This window comes from Anthonomus grandis, chromosome 10, assembly GCF_022605725.1.
Source record: "Anthonomus grandis grandis chromosome 10, icAntGran1.3, whole genome shotgun sequence".
NCBI classification, from domain to species: Eukaryota; Metazoa; Arthropoda; class Insecta; order Coleoptera; family Curculionidae; genus Anthonomus; species Anthonomus grandis.
The window spans coordinates 233,785-254,069 of record NC_065555.1 but is presented as its reverse complement, the minus strand read 5'-3'; the positions used below and the strand labels follow the sequence as shown (position 1 = coordinate 254,069).

The following is a 20,285-nucleotide window of genomic DNA, read 5'->3' as shown; positions in this document are numbered from 1 at the left end:
ATGCTAATGGACAGTAATCAACCTAGAGCATGTAAAACTTTTTTATTCATACAATTTTATAAACATTAAAAAGAAATTTTCAAAAAAAAAACCAAAATATTTCAAATAAAAGACATTTAATCAGCATATAACAGTAAGAATAACATCAGATTCAAAAAAATTGACAAGATACACATGATGGAATTATGCACAATGGTCATCGCCGATCGATATTTTCCATCCAAAAACAAAATACCCGCAGACCAATCCTAAGACAACCGCTATACAGAGTCCACCGTTATAAGTCATAAAAATCAGCATAAGAAAATAGCTGATAATTGCTTGGATGCCGTGAAACAGGGTCTGGATTAGGTGGGATTTGCTCATTATGTTTAATCTAAAATATAACAGTTTTAACTTTTTTTTTTTAAAGAAAATGTTGAAACTTACTCAGTAAATCTAACATCTCCGGACGCTTGGTTCTTATTACGGATCTGTGCGGCTCCTAGGAGTAAATATGATCTAAACATAAAAAAAAGATCCAAATTTTGGTTTTTACATTAAAATTTTAAAAACTGCATATACCTATAGAACTTGAGGGCCTGATATAAAAACGCCAAAGCAAACACGGCAACCATGGACCCAGCGAAGCCACCAACCGTATGAACTTTCCATTGTTTAAATAAAATCGTGGCACTAGTTGAAAAAGTAAACTGCAAAAAAATCCACTTTTAACACCCTCTATAATATTTGAAATGTCTGCTTATATTAAAAAATATAAGTTTGACATGCCCTTGTTTTACACCAAAAAAAAAAAAAATTTACTTTTCAGTGACCATCAAAACATAAAGTTAACATTAGTGAAATATTGTTAAAAAAGGTAAAAAGTATTGTTTTCCAGCCAATCAAGTTCGTTATAATTTTAGCGGCTTAGAAAATAACGTTTGCATTTTTCTAGGTAAGTTCAAACTTAAAATTTTTTATTGATGGATGTTTATGAATGTGTTTGGCATCATCTGTGATATTTTCATAATACTAAATTAACGTTTTTCTTTGTTTTAATTTCTTTCTTATTTTAACTGTGATGGGGATGAGTTGACGAAGAACAAAGTAGCCAAGATGGTGAATTCGTCATCTTACCCACTCCCATATAATGTGTGTTGGGTAATAACAATTTTAGATAATAAAATATGGGAAGAGTGTACAAGCGCAAAACGAATCGACAATCATGGAGTAATGAGAACATGCGAATTGCCATAAATGAGGTTAGACAAAACAACAAAAGCGTAAATTCCATGGCAAAAGCATATAATCTCCCAGAAGCAACTCTTAGAAGTTATCTGAAGCGAGATCCTGAGGAAGTACGGTTAAAATCTTTCCTAAAATAATATATTATTAAAAATAATAATTGGTCTTTATTTTCAGGAATTTCCTTGCAATGCTGATCGATTCAAGAGCACGTTTTCGAATATGGAATTAGCAGAACTACGAGAGTACATTATCAATATTGACAAACGGGCTTTTGGACTAACCAAGGAGCAGTTAAGCAGGATAATTTATAATTTTGCGAAAAATCGTAACATTTCACACAGATTTAACATAACCAAGAAGAAGGCTGGACGACACTTTGTTGAAGTGTTTATGTGGAAATACAACTTTTTTCTACGTAAGCCAGAATCGACCTCGATAGCTAGACTTATGGGATTTAATCGCCAAACTGTTTCCAATTTTTTAACGCACTTAAGCTACTCAAAGAAAAACATAATTTCCAACCCAATCAAATCTACAACGTAGATGAAACCGGTGTATCAACAGTTGCCACAAAAAATCCCAGGATTGTTATCCCAAAAGGCAAGCGAAGAGTAATTAAGATATCTTCTGCGGAACGAGGAACGAATGTGACTGCAGTATGCACGATGAACGCAAGTGGGTCATTTATTGCCCCTTTTTTGATTTTCTCTAGAGTTAGAATGCAACCAGCCTACATGAACAACACACCTGTTGGATTTACAGGTGTTGCACATGAAACCGGATGGATGACATCTGCAAATTTTTTGAAATACCTGGAACATTTTATCCAATACGCTCGTCCTAGCGAAAACAACAGAGTTCTGCTCATAATGAATAACCATGCAAGTCATGTGACCTTTGAAGCTGTAATATTGTGCAGGGAAAATTATATTTCTCTCTTGGGATTTCCCACGCACACCAGTCACAGAATGCAACCATTGGATGTGTCTGTGTATGGACCCTTAAAAACTGCATATAGTAGGGCTTGAGATTACTTTTTGACAAACAATCCTGGAAAAGCCATTACACTGAATGACATTGCCTCAATCTTTGGAAAGGCCTATTTAAAAGTAGCAACCGTTGCGAATGCTTTAAGTGGGTTTCAGGTAATTGGCATAGAGCCGTTTGATTCTGACTGACATTGACTTTGAAACTGCTCAAACGACAGAAAGGGAAATTGACGCTGAACCAAACTTAATTAAGGAACTTGTGCCTTCCACATCTGGTTCTCAGCGCATGTCAGAGTCAGTAACTCCTAACAAAGAGCAGATAAACGCAGATAATATTGAAAAACCATTAGAAACTTCTGATAAAAAATGCCATCAGAGCCCGACAATCAAGTCGGGATTACCTCCTTTGCCTAAAGCAAACACGCAGAACAGACGTTGTAGGAAAAAGCTACCATCACTTATAATTTCTAGCACGCCCGTTAAAGATGCTTTAGAACAAAAGCACAATGAAAAACTTGAAAAAGAAAAAAAATTGAAGATATCGGTTCAAGAAAAAAATAGTAAAGCAAATAAACAAATTAAAAGCAGAAGTGTAAAGCGCCAAGTATTTGAGTCATCTGATAGTTCTGTAGATGTAGCTGTGGTGGATAGTAATGATGACATGGACGAAGAGGTTGAAGAAGATGACAGACTGTGCATTTTTTGTAAAGATGAGGGCAAACATAATGAGCTTTGGTTTTGTTGTAATATATGCACCAAGTGGGCACACGCAGAATGCACTGGACTTAATTTGAAAGAAGCAAAAGCCAAAGTGTGGGTGTGCGATTTTTGTTGTGTTTAAAATTAAATTACAATTTGAAATTTTGTATTCGCCCTTGGATTTTTAAATATTTTTGACTTTCCTTGCCTTTAGTTTTTGTTTATTTTATAAAAATAAATCGTTAAAATGTTTAAATGTATTGTTTTATTGCATTTTTACTATATTCGTTAACTTACCCACATACGTTCGTCATCTTGTCAGCAACCGCATGTAAGATGACGATAATTACATTTTTTTCCACAAATAAATTACCAGCCATAAAGTGCAAATTTGAATTAAAACAGACTCAAATATTGATTAGGCACTTAAATATTATATGCACTGTTTAAAAAAAAAATTATTGGTAAGATAATAGAGTTTTAATTGGACCGCAAACATTAAGTTCGTCATCTTAGGGCCCTCTCCCTATTTGAAATGTTTTTATTAATTAAAAAAAAACTTGACATGCCCTGGTTTGGTTATTATCCCTTAATGCGTATCCAGTGACCATCAAAAGGTCATTCTAATTTAAATGAATTGCTGTTAAAAAAGTCAACAGTATTCTTTTCCAGCCAATCAAGTTCACTCAATTATTAAAATAATAGCGTGACTTTGGTTGAAATTTTTTTTAGCACAAGTTATATTTTTATTAATAAAAAAAAAGTTTGGCATGCTCTGGTTTTGAAAACTCTCCATTAACATATATTCAATAACTATCAAAAGTTTATTTTAATTTCTGTTACTTATTTTAAAACATTATTTGACAGTGAGTCCATACGTTTTCTTAAGTGTGTCGGACGCCACATTGTTTTCAGCCATTTTGAAAATTAGAATACTTACATACATAGCCATTCCGCCACCCATATCCATATCGTCCATATTATGGGACACCTGGGTCATATTATCCATAGTTTTACACTTTTTTATTAGCGAAAAACTGAAAAATTCCAACGAAAGATTAAACAACAATGAACTTTAACGCTTCCACTTTAAATCAAGATAATTCTGAAATCCTACTGCGGATACTTAAATCATAATTATCTGATATTTTCGCCACTTATCTTACTGATATCAGTCTTTTTTTTTAAATTAAACAATAAATAAACTATAGTAGGTACCTATAATAAGGTACTACATATGGTACCATCACATGATGGTTCTAGCGACGGAAATTCTATATTTAGCAAATAGTTCTGATAAAGGTCGGGTTTTAGCAATTATTTAAGATTTATTATGTTCTGTCATTGAGTGACCTCGTTTTAAAATATGTTCCATTATGGCGGAAATAGATGCTAACATGGTTATTTTAAATTGGACACCCGGTATTATGATGAATTTCGGGGTTGAAACTATTTAACTTAGAGGAAAATGGTTTTTACTTTTTTAGGAAAGAAAACACGAAAGATTTAGTTTTTTTGATATTTGATAAAACATCAGAGCAAGGTGTGCCTTGTGATCCCTAAAATTTTTCATCTAGAGTCCAAAAAAAAAAATATCTGCATGTAGAGTAAAAGAATTTGTATCTGGTCCCGGTATAACAGAAGTATCACCATTTTTTAGTTGGAAAAAAGGAAGAGAAAAGAAATCCACAAATATAACAAAAATTATTTATTTTTCCTCGTTACAACTAACATATCGACGCTAAAATACTACATCGGGCTCAAAATATAGCGTTTTAACATCTTTCTTTCGTCTTTCTCTACTACAATATATATTATTGACATCTTTCTAACAACTTACGTTTACTAAAAGACCATTTTTGAGTATTTTAAACTTTTGATTCGTCAGTTTTTTTAATTGGGCATGGTTTACAAAACGTCCAAAGATGACGAATCAAATGAGCGAAACCTACTTCCGGTTAACCTAAATACACATTTTTATTATCCGTTTTGCTTAATATTTCTATACAATATCAAGTGTTCTATATATATATATATAATTATTACTAATTTACAGAGTATTCTCATCATATACAGGGTGTCTCAACTCAAGGGTCACCCTGTACATGATGGCCATTTTAATAGACATTTATAATTCGGAATAATTGTGCCTAATAAATATTATTGTCTTTATTGATATCAATTGAACACCTTGCAGTAAATTTTAAAATAAATTAATCAAAATCCGTGCAAGACGTCAATTGTCCTTAACCTAAATTACATTTAATTTTAAGCTAAGTGATTAATCGGTTTTACGAGTAAATCAATCGTTTAACCGTTTATTTAAATTGCGCGTTAAAATTCTACTGATTGGGGTAAAAATGCCGATCACAAATAGTATATTTACAATGAGTAATTACGTCTTTTTTTATTTTTATTATATAAAGCACCTTGTCACCGTCATATAGTGGTCCTACAAGAATATTATGTTAACCCCTTAGAACATTGAAAGGCTTTCAATGTTCTAAGCTTGTACTTTTCACTAATTTTAATTGAGAAGTATCTCATTGGATCTCGTCAACATTATACTTAAAATCCAAAAATGTAATAAAATACACGGGATTCCCTGACTCCCCAATAATTTTACAGAAATGACGTAATTCTTAGAGGACCACCCTGTACGAATATTTAATTAAGTTTATACCGAGTGATTGTGCGCTCTTAACCTGGGAAAATCAATACAATCTGAAGAGATTTTAATTGAACGATATGTCTTTCAGATATGACCTTAAGTGCCAATTTAAACAGTAAAGAATTGATTGACCAATTGACATTTGTTTAATTTTTATACAACCGTAATCATTATACAGGGTGTTTTTTTAATACTTCAATAAAATTCAGGGGTGTATTCCTTGGACGACATCAAGCAAAAGAGTTTCTATGAACATATACGTTTTAGATTTTACACTATCGGATGGTAGAATTGAAAGAAAAAATCTTATTTTTCGATAAATCTAATACATGTATTTGAGGAGTGAATTCGAATGTTTTGAGAGAAAATGTTAAAAACAGAGATAAAAAAGTATTATACTTGATTAAGATAATCAGATTTAAGCGTTATATGGCTATCCAATAATAATTTTTATTTTTTTATGCGAAAACCGAGCATCGATCGAAAAATTACCAAGGGACCAAATATGCTCTAAAATAAAAAATAAAGAATTCAAAAATATTTTTTATTACAAGAAATACCAGTACAGAAATATTTTTTTAAAAAAAGAAACTGCATACCAGTTGGCAGGGCTTACTATCTTGTAACTTGATAAATGATTTCGGCTTAGTCACTTATCAAAATACAAGACTTTTACTATCACGACATTGTCAAGTAACAATTGTACCATTTTCGAAGTGTAATCAGATCATTTTTATTTACTGCCTTTTAGGACCACTGGAAAAATGAGGCTTTTACTATTCCAAGACTATTCAAAAAAACTTGTTTGTCACAAGGCGAGATCTATGCTAAAACGTCAATAAGCTAACCTAACCGTTTGACCACGTTTTTCGCCGTGAGAAGCGTGAAAAAATTACGTCAAATGTAAATCGCCCTTTAAAATCCTCGTAAACGTTTTCTTGAACTGTTGATTGGCCAACGCGTAACAGAACGGATTCAGCGGACTGTTCGTGTAACACAAAAAGTAGGAGAACATGTAAACGTGCGAGTTTATACAGGGCGGATCGGTACAAAAGCCCTCGACCAGTGCGAAAATGTGATACGGCGTCCAACAGACGACGAACGCCCCCAAAATGAACGAGATCGTCCTTAACGCTTTTCTCGCCCTGTTCTCGCTCTTCGACTTCTGCCGGATCCCGAACGTCCCGAACGGACCCGGCAGATTCTTCTTTTTCCCTTTCAACTTCCGGCCCAGGGACTTGACGAAGACGCGTCGGGACGCGGCCGTCGTGTCCGGCGTCGTCGTCGTCGGGTCCGTATCTGATTTAGGATTAGAGATTGAGAGAAATTTATTGAACTTATGTGGCGCGGTGGCGGAGGTCATGAGGGTGCAGGCGGCATTACCTGTTTGCGAGATGGCCGAGACGCCCTCGCAGGGCGAACTCATCCCGCTGTCACCCCTGAACGACCCCTTGGTGCTGCCATCTCTGAACGATTCAGTCTTCACCACGGAGGTGACCGGTCGATTTGAGCTCAATAAGGTCACTTCCGTTTGTAAGGACTTTTGTTGTTGTTCTACACTCTGTAAATCGTGGTCTAAATGCACTGAGTTCCGTTTGGGACTGACAGGGTTAACAGTTTCCGTATCCGGGGAGGGAACTACTATACTACTCTCATCCATATAACGCAAGTCCATCGTATCCATGCCGGTTATTAGGTCGTACGTGCTATGAACTTTTTTTGTACAAGGGTTTTCTACGATGGGTTTATGGCCTATTTCTATCGAACTGTACGAGGTTGGTAGGAGGGTGAGTTTGTTGGGCCTTACCAGCGGTTTGGGGGGCTCAAGGGGTTTTCGGGGCGTCACTGAGGCTCTCGGAGACAGTTTTTCCGGTTCTGGTAGGGGGTTTTTTGGCTTGCTTTGAAGTCCGCCGTTGATTTTTTGCGGGGAGGCACCGAAGATTTGCATATTACTGGTCTGAAGAACTAGAAATGAAGAGAAATATGCCTTAGAGTTATCAAAAGCAATTAAGGAGTCTTAGTTAAGTAATTATTCTTAGTTAAATAATTATTCTAGTCCAGGCACTCCTGTTGTATCCACAACATGTAATTAATTTTAAAATTATTATTATAGATTAAGTATAAGATTTAATGCTTTATTTTTATTAAAACACAATGTAGTTTACAAATAGTTTTCAGAGATTTGATTGTAAATGCATTGGACCAATGGCAGGTTGCAATTTTGGTATTTTTTCTAACGATAATTCGCCTCGGGCCGTATTTAAAATTTCAGTTTAAGTTCACTTTTCAGTATATCAACACCAACATCAGTGACGTCAAATTATGGAAGAATTTGGCGTGCTTAAAAAATTGTAACCTGCTATATGCATTGTTGCAGTTGTCAGCTCATACTGTTACACTCAATCACAATTTGTAACTTGAACCTATGGATAAGACAAGAAAACCAGTGTTAAAATAGGAAAAAGGAATTTTTTTATATTTGGGATAATTAGGACACCTGTAACAAAAATTCAAATTTCTCATACTTAAATGAATGCGATTTCTTCAAAAAAAAGTTTGACATGCTCTGGTTTGGCCGATCACAATTAACAAAATATTAATTTACTACAAGCTAAACGGAGACAGAAAATGAAAAATTCCAGTGACCATCAAAAGTTTAATTGAACTTCTGTTTATTGTGTGATCACAACAAAAATATATAATTTTTAAAAATTCCTCAAGATCTCATAAATTAAAAATCATCCACTTGAACATAACATTTTTTTTTTAGTCCAGGCGCCACTGTAATAAAAATTTCAATGTGCATGTATTAAAATCGAAACAAGTATAAAAGAACCTTTAGGGAATCCTACAAATCAACAACACACTATTCTAAACACAGAAACCGTGATCTTAATAAGAGAAAAATTATTAAGACGCACCTGTAAGAAAACCTCTTTTTTATCTTTAACAAAATGTAATTTCTTCAAAAAGTTTGATGTGCTTTCATTCGGTCGTTGATAATTAATTAAAGATCGGTTTACTACAAGCTAAACAGAGACGGAAAATGGCAAATTACAATGACCATCCAAACAAGGATTTTTACCGTAACAAAAACTTCAATATCTTATCACTAATAAAAGAAATCTTCAAAAAATCACACGATTCAACACGTAAAAATCATGATATTAATAAAAGAAAATTATTCTTTTTAGTAGGGAGCGTTCCTGTAGGAAAACCTCCAATATCTTCTCCACCCACTGCAGGAGTTTTAAATAGCAAAAAATAACAAATTACCAATGTCCACGATGCTTTTCCTATGACTCTTATACTTGTCTTCTTTCTGTAAACGACCACCAAAGTTCTGTCTCGTTTCCTCCTTCGGATTATTTGCAGTGCTGTCCTCGTCACTGTCGAATGCCGGGCTCGAACTCCTCTCCGATTTCTCTTCTTGCAAACAAATCTACAATCAATTGATGTTTACCTATTTCCCAATTTAAAAATGCCCATACTACCTTAGTTGTAGATAAATTAACATTTTTCTCCATCGTTGCGGTGGTGGTGGTGGTCGTATTAGTCATAGAACTATTTATGTTCGAACTGGTGGTCTTCTGACTAGAATTCGAGTCTCCAGAGCCTCCCACTCCGTAACTCTCTCTCACTTTGAGACCTTCCTGGCTCCTAGGTCGTTTGGTGTTGCCTGAGAAAGCGAGAGGAGGATAGTAAATGACTATTAGGTCCAATTGTCGATTTACCTTCTAAGAAATTATTGTCATTAGAATCCTCCATGAGGTTCTCAAGCTTTTTATTGTTATCACTTAAGCCTCCACCCCCAGGCGTATTGTGATGGATTTCCAGGGAGGATTTGTTGCTTGGGAGGCCGATACCGGCAGCCCTCCCTGCCATACCTAAATAAAAAAATCATAAACAGACACAAATGACTTAAAAGAGGCCTTCTGTACCTGACATGGCCCCAGCACTTAAGGCCACCATCGATTGCATTTTTCTCTGCTTTGCCTCGCTCTTCTTTTGCATGTCAAAAGCCGTCTTATAAATGCCTCCATACAGTATGAAAAGCACAATAAGGGTGGACCAGAAGTATGTTATTATAAGGGAAGTGTTAAAGACCGGTTCTTTCAAGAACTGAACCGCACATTCTCCGGGTAAAAGGTCCCGATAACCAATGAAATGCTCCCAGCCGAATATGCTGATGAAGAATAGCAAAGCCGGGATGATCCAGGTTATTACTACCATCAGAATGACTCTCTGCTGGGTTCTCCAGCTATGAATAAGAGACGAATTTTTGGTAAATGCTATATTAGTTTTAGTAAAATTTTTACCTTCGATACTTGGCGGCAATTTTAACTGAGCAAAATCGGTCTATGGTTATAAGTAAAACGGTGTACTGAGAAACCAAACATACTGTGTAGTCAACGGAGAGCCAAAGGTCACATAAGAGGGGCCCTAAGTCCCAGTACCCCATTAGGACGTACACGGCGAAGAAAGGCATTGATACTGTCCCTATAGAAGAGTAGTGTATTTAGTGAAGGTTTTTGAAAAAAATCATGATTTTTAAGGAAGAAAAATTGTTGTTTTTAGTCCAGACGCTTCTGTAATAAAAGCTCCAATATTTCTTCTTCTACTGAATAGATTTTGATCGTTTTTTCAATGGTACTGTAAGAATTCTAGAAAGAATTTTATAAATCAAAATTTCCATGAATTTAATTACTAGAGAATAAATGCTAATTAGTGATTTTGTTATAAAAAATGTTCAAGAAATTGCCCAAATTGAAATTCTCATTATTCGGCAAATGTTTCTTCTTAGTACCGGCACTCCTGTAATAAACACTTCAAAATAAAAATAAAGTTTGAGCTGCCCTGGTTTAGTAAATAAAGAGAGACAAGAAATCAGTTTAATACAAGTCAAAGAATTCCCGTAACCATAAAAAGTTCTATCTAACTTGGGTTTATATTTATTTGAGAAAAGAAGTTAAAAGAAAAATATTATCATGTTTTTTAATGCTTTAATACACCAATTTTCAATATTTTTGCGATTGTATCTGCATCTAAATATTTGAAATATTAATATTCCATTAAGAAAAAAAAGTTTGACATTTGCTGGTTTGGTCCCTTGCAATAAACAGGAGATCAGCTTAATACATGCTAAAGAGAGACAGATATTAGCAAATTCCAGTGACCATCAAAAGTTCATTTACCTTGTGTGTGAGTAATTATTTGACAAAAGAATTTTAAAATAATCATGAGGATTTTGTTTTTAATTCTCCTGTATACCAATTCTCTATTTTTTCAACACCCTGTATATTTGAAATAATAATATTCCATTAAGAAAAAAAAAGTTTGACATTTGCTGGTTTGGTCCCTTGCAATAACAGGAGATCAGTTTAATACAAGCTAAAGAGAGACAGATATTAGCAAATTCCAGTGACCATCAAAAGTTCATTTACCTTGTGTGTGAGTAATTATTTGACAAAAGAATTTTAAAATAATCATGAGGATTTTGTTTTTAATTCTCCTGTATACCAATTCTCTATTTTTTCAACACCCTGTATATTTGAAATAATAATATTCCATTAAGAAAAAAAAAAGTTTAACATTTTCCAGTTTGATTGTGGACAATCAAAAGGAGATCAGTTTATTATAAGGTGAAGAAATAGGGAACATGGCAAATTCCTGTGATCATCAAAATTCTATTTAACTTTCTTTTGTAATTATTTGATATAAAGATTTTTTAAAAATTTTCCTATGCACCAATTTTGCAAAGGTCATATTTATTACACATATCAATATTTTCGGAGTAACATAACTTCAACTCCCAATGACAATGACATCAGTCAATAATTAATATGAACAATATTTGACAGTTATCAGAACAAGTCCGACGTTGCCAAATGAATTCTACTTCAGTAACGACATCACACTTGTTTTATTTTAATGACAAATTACATTGAGCCATTTAAAATGTCAATATTTATTATCCTCACTCCACGAACTTAAAAATATACCTGGACTGCTAATGCATATGGCCACGATACCCAAAAATCACCACTGCATGGTGGCCGCCATTTTTAAAGTGGTTGTGTCCTTTTGATGTTGGTCACTCTGAAAATTTGTAGTGTTGCCAACAAAAAATATATTAAATAACGGTAATGAAGTTGACATTTGACGTGTGAGTTTAGCGGATTGTCTAGTTTTTGACGATTTGTAAACGACGCTTGGGTATATCGTCTGGAACAGGCGATGTATCTTTCTCCTTATTTAATACGTGAATAGTGTATCACTATCTTTATTTAAAGGAAACACTGTACATGGAAGGAAAGTTAAACTCGTAATCGTAAGCAAAAATTTAAATGAATATCATGATTTTCATGGTATTAGGATTTATAAGATTCAAGATTATCAGACTGATAAAACAAATATTTTAAAGTGCACGCATCTATTCCAGGTTGATTGAAACTTTATCTTATTATAGGTTAGGTTTACTTTCTTTCATAAATTTTAACGAAACTCTTAAAGAGGTACCAAAAAAATCACAGATCTAACGCAACTATCTTAAATTCTTACCTATATGTAACTTTCTATTTTGCATTTTTGTAAACATAACCTCTCAAAAACTTTAATTGTTTTGTTTCCCTACAGTTGGCACAATTAAAATTTGTCAGAGTGACCAACATCGAAAGGACACAATCACGCAAAATGGCGGCCCCCTAGTAGTGGTCAGTTACTTTTCATTGAATTGGCAGTACAGGCATATTTATAAGTTCGTGCCTCACTCTCATAAAAATTGACACGTGGCAACTGTCACCGTCAAAAGAAACATTTGCGACGTTGCCGGATGGATTCAAACGGTGAATTCAGTTGTGACAATGGTGACACCAAGTCTTGTTTCGAAAAGAAAAAAATATGCGCAATTTGGCACCGTCAAAACTCCAATTAACACTTACCGATATTCTATTACTTCTTTTTTTTTTGACTTACCGATCAGCATGTCGGTGGCGGCCAAAGAGGCGATAAAATAATTGCTGGGTTGCCGTATGTTCCTGTCCACGATAAAAGCCAAAAGGACCAAAATGTTCCCGGAAACGGTGAGAACGATGCAGATCCCTAAACAGATCGCGATCAGGATCGTTTGCCATAATTCGAACGGAGCTAAGACCGGCGATATCGATGGCTCGATTGGTGTCGTCGAGCCATTCGTAGACTCTTTAAATGAATTTTCAAATAATTTTCGTGTGTCAAAAGTGCGTTTTAACGGTTCTTACTATTCGTTTTGATCCAGTCTACATCTGACCCCAAAAAGTTAAAAGATTCGCCGTCGTAGGAGCTGTAGTTGAAGGCCTCCGTGCATTTCGTGACCGACAGGACGCCTTGGTAGATCGTTTTGCAGATTTTTTCCTTTTGCTTCTGGACCTTCCTGAGGGGGAAAAAGACAGTGGCAATATTGTCATTACGTTGTTAGAATTAGAGTCAGAGATGACGTTATTGGGATAATTTTAGTTGAGTTTTAATTTAATGGGTCGCATATACACAAACAATAGACGGAAAAACGAGGAAATAGTCCTGCCATATATTGGCAATTAACCGAATGTGAGCGTAAAATAATTAGCCGTGCGGTAATTTAAAAAGTAATTAACGGCCAATTCGAGAAGGACCAGATTGACGAGAGGAGCAAGGGAGCTAATAATATATTTTATAGAGCGTGTTAACATGGGGCCGAACTTGTTGATTTACTGTCAAGAGAGATTATTGGATTTAGGAGTGGTAGGAAGAGGAGGAGTTGGAGGAGAATAATCTATGTTATAAAGTCTAATTTAGTCCAACCAAATCGTTTGAACGCAATTTGTTTATCGACATTACAGTATTCCGGCTCCTTCACTTATTGAATTAGGGTGTTATTGTGTTTTTTCACTTGGACGCTTTAGATGTGAGAACAGAAAAAAAGCAACAGTAAACAGGCGGTGAGATGTAGAAAAAGGTCCTCCCACATGCGCACCACCATGTCACTCTTTTATAACGTGAAATGTACTCAAAAATTTGTTAAAAGGACAAGACCGCACATCATGAAATTTCCGTATGTTAAATACAATCAGCTTGTCTCCCACACAAATTAATTCCCCGCCAATAGACCATCAGTTAGTTGGTTTATAAGGGCCATGTCACCTGGACAGAATCGCGTTATGCGCTACACTTGATGCGATCGATTAAAAGTTAAATGATTAAATAACGAAGGGATAAAGTGGCCTTCTTGCTAATAAAACACCAACTTAAAGAGGATTTTTTGGTTTCATCGTCCTCTCAAAATACCACCTTAAATTGTTTTCAAGAGATTGCGCAAAAATGCATTCATTCGAATTGTTGACATTTCTTACAGTTACCTGTGAACGTTATAGCTTTGACAGACGATGAATCGGCGATTTGACTCAAATTAAAAATTGATTTACAATGAGGTACATTTCTGACCAACAGCTTCGATAATACTATAGTAAATAAAAGCCAATGCATGTTCTACGTACAGAGCAAATTTTCTTATTTTTTTGAACACCCTATATATTTAAAATATTTGTCCATTCAGGAAAAAAAAGTTTGACATTCTCTGGCTTGGTCTTTGGCAATTAACAGAAGATTAATTTAATACAAGTCAGAGAGAGACAGAAAATTCGAAATTCCAGCGACGATCAAAAGTTCTATCTACCTTGGGTTTACAATAAATTATATGAAAAAAGAATTATCAGGGATTTTTTTAAATTTTCTGATACATTACTTTTCTACTTTTTTCAACACCCTGTAACTGCATCTATATACTTGAAATATTAATATTTTATTAAGAAAAAAAGTTTGACATTCTCTGGTTTCATCGATCTCAATTAACGAGAGATCAGTTTGAGTTAAAAAGAGACAGAAAAGTGCAAATTCCAGTGACCATCAAAAGTTCTATCTAACTTATGCATGTAATTATTTAATAAAAGAATTAAAAAAAAAATTGTTTTATTTTTATTTTTTTAACACCCTATTATACAGGGTGTCCCATTAGTGCGATAACGACTGATAGCTCCTTATACAGTGATACAAAAAAAAAAAATATACAAAGTTACTTTACTGTCTAAGGTGCATAACATAAAAATATTTTTGGATATACAGGGTGATTCATAAATGTGATATGACTTTTTTAATTTGAATGGTACACCCTATATTTTATTGCATTTTTGGATTGCTTTAAAAATTTTGCATACTTTTTATCAAGCATCGTCTATACCAAAACTTACTCGTTTGTGAGATATTTAATATTTTATCAAAAAATCGACGTTTGCACAAAAACAAAAATAATTCACTCATTTGGGATCCTACAAGCCAAATCTTTTGTAGGTTGTTAGTGCATACTTAAACTTACTTTATGGTCCTATGAGAATTTAATAATATTCTACAGGGTGTTCGCAATATACTCTATCCAAAACCAAAAAATGTAAACAACCATATCTTATTTTTTTCAAATGGAATGACCCATATTTTTTTATCTTAAAATGTTCACAATGTGATAAGCTTTCTTTTTTGTTAAGCATGTCCTATACCTATCTGTAATAGCTATCGAGTTTTTTACACTTTTTCCTAATTTCGTCCATAAAATCCACAATAGTCAATAGTTAATAGAATCACCCGGAAACATAAATTTCATCCGTATCACGTACAGTTTGTACACGAATTAAGCGATCAGGATTTTGCTAATCGCCGAAACTTTTGCCGCTGGGCTTTGCATCAAATCCAACTGCAACAGGACTTTTTTGACTTTGTGTTGTTTACTGATGAAGCGACATTCCATAAAAATGAATTTGCAATTAGTCATGCAATCGTGCAATGTAAATCCAAGGCACGTGATACCACTGGATCATCAACATAGATGGTCACTTAATGTATGGGCTGGTATCATTGGGACGAAGCTTCTTGGACCATATTTCTTTGATGGAGCAGTGAACGGTCAGAACTTTCTAAATTTTTTACAAAATGAATTCGAAGAAGAGCTGGATGATTTACCGTTACAAACAGTAAGACGAATGCGGCTACAATTAGATGGAGCGCCTCCTCATCTTAGCCGCGTTGTGAGGGCTCATCTAAATGACCATTTTCGAAATAAATGGATTGGCAGGAGAGGACCAGTTGCTTGGCCAGCCAGATCTCCTGACCTCACAAAACTCGATTTTTTCTTGTGGGGGTTTGTGAAAAATCGGGTTTATCAAAGGCTTGTTACCACCAAAAACGACATGAAGTAAAGAATTCGGAATGTTTTTCAAGAAGTAACTAGAGAAATGTTACAGAAAGTAAGCAGAATATTATTTATAGTTTAATGTACATACCTTTTTGGTTTAGTCATTTGTTGTTGTTATTTTTCACAATTTAAATTTTTTTTATTTAAGGAATATTTTTTTTTGATTTTTCGATTAGTTTTAAAATTTTATTATTTGGTAAATTCTAAACAAATTTTCTTTTCTGTACATTTTGGTATCATTAAATTTGTTGTAATTTAATAAAATGCCAAATTTAAAAATGCTTTTCAATCCGTTCCGTTTACTATTATTTTTAAAGTTTAAGGTTTAATAAATTGTTTTTTTCTGCATTATCTTGCAGATTATTATTAATTCTTGCATAATCTGTAGGTACCTAGATAAAGACATGTGATTCTGTTAACAGTGGATTTTTGAATTATCTAACTGTGCTTGCCAATAAACAGTAAAGTTACCTCAATTGCATCCAAACAGTTGAAACAGTAAATCATTTTCACCATATCCTCTTTCGAAAAATTCATTTTTAATGCAAAAATGTTTCGCTTTAGTGATAAACTGACAACACTAAATCTTTTGTCAAAGTAATTGCTTGATTTTTGTGCAATTGTTATTTCCATGGCCAATTAAGCAAACTTCTTTTAAATTAAAACGCGACTATTGTAGATTTTAAGGGCGAAATTAGAAAAAAGTGTAAAAAACTCGATAACTATTACAGATAGGTATAGGACATGCTTAACAACAAAGAAAACTTATCACATTGTGAACATTTTAAGATAAAAAAATATGGGTCATTCAATTTGAAAAAAATAAGATATGGTTGTTTACATTTTTTGGTTTCGGATAGAGTATTGCGAACACCCTGTAGAATATTATCAAATTCTCATAAGACCATAAAGTAAGTGTAAGTATGCACTAACAACCTACAAAAGATTTGGCTTGTAGGATCCCAAATGAGTGAATTGGTGAAAATGGCGGCCCCCTAGTAGTGACAGTCCAGGTATATTTCGTTTCAGTTCGTGGCATAAATCTACAAAAACCCGGTAACACTGACGTCGATGATTTTGGCAACCACAACACGGGCTACAAAAGGATCAGTGTGACAGAATACTCACGAGTTCAGATGTTTCTGAACTCGTGATGTTTCCTTTATATTTCCTCTTTTTTCCTTTGATTTTCTGGTTGCCCCCCTTCCCGTCTTACGGATTATCACAACAAACTTATCGTTTTATTATTTAATTCTCCGTGCTAACTGTCTCTTTGTTTCTAATTATTTTTTATATATTTGATATCTGGTATGGTAGTAATAATTTGTAAGCTCTTGGTTATCGTTAGATTTTTTCAGTTTCGATTTTTTGTTGGTGTACCAGCACTCCTAGAACCATTTTTTGCTACGGTTAAAAATGCTTTATCCTTTGTAGATTATTAACAGTTACTTGATTCAAAGATATTTTAGGCACAACAAAAAGAAGACAATATTACTACAAGAAAATTGCTGATGCGTTGCTGAATTGTCATCCAAAACCTGAAAAACCAACCTACTTTTATAAAATAGTGATGACTTTAACTTGTCCCTTGCCTGAAAAATGCAATAAAATATAGGGTGTTCCATTTAAATTAAAAAAGTTGTGTATCATATCACATTTATGAATCACCCTGTATATCCAAAAATATTTTTATGTTATGCACCTTAGACAGTTGAGTAACTTTGTATAAATTTTTTTTTTTTGTATCACTGTATAAGGTGCTATCGTCCGTTATCGCACTAATGGGACACCCTGTATATTTGAAATATTAATATCTGATAATTTCATACAGTTACATCATAAGTAATGCGGTCGCACAGCTATAGTTGGAACGATAACCAGATTGTTTCCAGAGAACGGGATATTCTCCAGCAGGGTTGCCAGTCTATTACAATTGTAATAGATCTATTACTTTTTCAAAACTTTTATTACCTTGTTACCATTTGCTAAAATCTATTACCTATTACCTTTTAAAAAGAAAATACAAGCACTCTACCTACATAATGAATTGAGTTCATATTTCGACTCCTGATTATTTGAAATTCGCACGCGAGCCAAAGAAGCGGTGGCGACGCGCCGCCACGCTTTGCGTTACTACCGACTCCTGAGGCGACATCCTAGCATATGTCAATTGTCAAGCACGTCCGTCGACTGTCATTACTAAGTCATGTGTCATTTATGTCAAAATGTCAATATTTTTATTATTTCATTTTCATTGTTTTTTTTATCTTTTGATTATGCAAATTTAAGAAGGTTAAGTTAAGTTAAGATTTTCTATTAAGCCGAGTTCCCGTGACTTCCTTTTGAATCAATTTATACTGTTTGCCTTAATTTTTAATTAGTATGGACCGGTAAGAAAAAAAAACACATAAGCGAGTTGTTTATTTTCAATTTACAATTATTTTAGATTCCTTATTTAAAAAGCAAAACCAACGGTCCTAATGCAAAATCCACCCCCACAAGATCCACAGCCATCCACATCCAAGGCAAATGTTTCTCAGTGTGAACTGAAAATGAAGAAATGCCCTTGCCGAAATCAAAAATGGAAAAAAAAACTTATAAATAAAAGTTCAAGGTGGAATGGAAGCAAAAATTTTTTGGATGTGAATGCAGAAGGATTAGCTTTTTGCAAAGTATGCAATATTGTTTTAAAGGGTGGAGTGAGTCATTTTGAGCGTCACAAGAAGAGGTCTTCTCATATAGCAAATATAAAAAAAGCAGAAAAAACTCCACAAATAACCACATTTTTGAATAATAATGAAATAAAGACATTAAGGGGTGTTAAAAGAGCTGAATATAAATTAGTGGGATTCTTACATGAACACAATCTACCATTTATATTAATGGACCACCTCATCTTGCTAGAAGAATTTGAATTTGAAAATGTAGATAACCTCGGATTAAATAAACATCAAGCCATGAAATAGGGATAAAGAAACATATTACACTACTCCTCGAACCAAATAATTTGATATATGAGATACTTAACTGCAAAAACTGAATGGTAGTACACTTCATAATAGGCGTCTTTTTCTTCGCGCATGATGGCTTAATGTTTCCGTTTCATATCGGCATCCGTTAAACAGTCAAAATTTATTTATTTTTTAAACTAAATATAGATTCGAGCCCAGAATATGCCTAACCCAACAATCACAACTTTTTTGAAAATTTATTACCTTTTTTTCAAATCTGTTACCTTTTCATTGGACATTCTATTACCCCTTGCAAAATCAAACTGGCAACACTGTTCTCCAGTTAGTATGCAAGTATTTATGAAGTTCAGCATTTAAATTAGACCTGAACTTACCAAAAATCTTCTTAATAATGTGATACCGGACTAAAATTATATGAACACAACATTGATCATAATAATTACTTTCGTTCTCTATAACTAGTTATCGGTGATTTTTGGGTGTTAGATCAGATCAGTCTGCTTAAAATATTGATAGAAGATGAGTCTACTGTGTTTAAAGTAAATAAACCCGAAAAGTTTTTCAGTTAACAGACACGACGTAAACGGTTTGCACCCCTCTGCCCCTCCCTTCCCAATGGCGGCCTTTTTAAACACTCCCAGGGAGAAGAGGAGCAGAATTTTAAAAGCTCATTAAATGCAAATGAAGGTGCCTGAGCTAAATTATAGGCGGCGGTTATTAAACGTGACCTCACGATGATGATTTTTGAGGGCGAGCGAGAATATCGCGCGATTTCATCTATTCGATAACAACTGTAGATGTAGATTTGCCTCAAAGGCGCAGCTACAACCAAAACTGTTCACCGTACTACTTGCTGTAAATGTAAAAAAAATCTAAAACATCAACTTAAAATCCGGTTAAGCCGGAAGTGAACTCCTTTTTTCCCGAAGAAAAGAGGGTGCAAACGGGAAATTTAAAAGTGTATCGGCTTCCAATGCGAGTTCTTAAGCCGGTATGCATGTAAACACGATGAAATTGAATATCTCGCGGAAACTGAGAGCATTTTTCACGTCGTTCGCGTCGCTTTGAGCTTCCGCGTGACAACATTTAGGGATCGAGGGTCGATTTTACCTACATTGTTAACGAAAAACCCTTGGAATTTCATCAAATTTTAAAGGCCCTTCCTAATAAAATACGGATTACAGAGAAAACGTTTCTTTGCCTCGCTACATCAAAAGGAAAACTGGAAAATGTAACTTTTCTGGTCCACTACAGCTACAATTGAAATATTCTGAAAAGGTTCCAGTCTATTATAAGTGAAACTTTAACGAGCTCCGTACCTACGAGTTTCCCTTCTCTCTCTCTTATCATTGGAATCTTTAAATTATTAAAAAATTTCTTAATTACTTTCTCATTAATTATAATTTTTCCCTATATAAAAACAGACGTTCTATATATATATATCCTAGGGCGGCATGTAAAGAGAACAT

The 20,285-nt window shown here is 34.2% G+C and overlaps 2 protein-coding genes across 4 annotated transcripts in view; both read right to left on the bottom strand.

The window, feature by feature from the left end:
* Positions 1-97: 97 nt before the first annotated feature.
* LOC126741566 (high affinity copper uptake protein 1-like) lies at positions 98-4,035 on the bottom strand. The gene is made up of 4 exons (XM_050448033.1): positions 3,859-4,035; positions 565-692; positions 430-501; positions 98-376 (listed from the first exon to the last, which is right to left on the bottom strand). Exons 1-4 carry the CDS (start codon positions 3,925-3,927, stop codon positions 184-186), a joined length of 462 nt encoding a protein of 153 aa, XP_050303990.1. The 5' UTR covers positions 3,928-4,035; the 3' UTR covers positions 98-183.
* A 576-nt stretch (positions 4,036-4,611) lies between these two features.
* Positions 4,612-20,285, bottom strand: part of LOC126741382 (muscarinic acetylcholine receptor M2) — a 37,867-nt gene continuing 22,193 nt past the window's right edge. For 2 of the 3 annotated variants that reach the window (XM_050447774.1, XM_050447775.1), the window contains exons 3-10: positions 12,849-13,000; positions 12,565-12,789; positions 9,909-10,089; positions 9,531-9,850; positions 9,324-9,476; positions 9,084-9,268; positions 8,866-9,031; positions 4,612-7,554 (exon numbers count right to left, since the gene is read on the bottom strand). In XM_050447774.1, the coding sequence (XP_050303731.1) occupies positions 6,482-7,554; positions 8,866-9,031; positions 9,084-9,268; positions 9,324-9,476; positions 9,531-9,850; positions 9,909-10,089; positions 12,565-12,789; positions 12,849-13,000 (2,455 nt within the window). In that variant the 3' untranslated portion in view covers positions 4,612-6,481. The remainder of the gene's footprint in view (positions 7,555-8,865; positions 9,032-9,083; positions 9,269-9,323; positions 9,477-9,530; positions 9,851-9,908; positions 10,090-12,564; positions 12,790-12,848; positions 13,001-20,285) is intronic. The other variant, XM_050447776.1, reaches the window with a different exon arrangement.

Excerpts from the sequence above, each read along its gene's own strand:
- LOC126741566 (XM_050448033.1), bottom strand. The coding sequence starts at position 3,927 with ATGGATAATATGACCCAGGTGTCCCATAATATGGACGATATGGATATG. Across the intron at positions 693-3,858 it reads GTGGCGGAATGGCTATGTAT|TTTACTTTTTCAACTAGTGC; the intron begins GTAAGTATTCTA and ends ATTTTTTTGCAG. Across the intron at positions 377-429 it reads GGAGATGTTAGATTTACTGA|ATTAAACATAATGAGCAAAT; the intron begins GTAAGTTTCAAC and ends GTTATATTTTAG.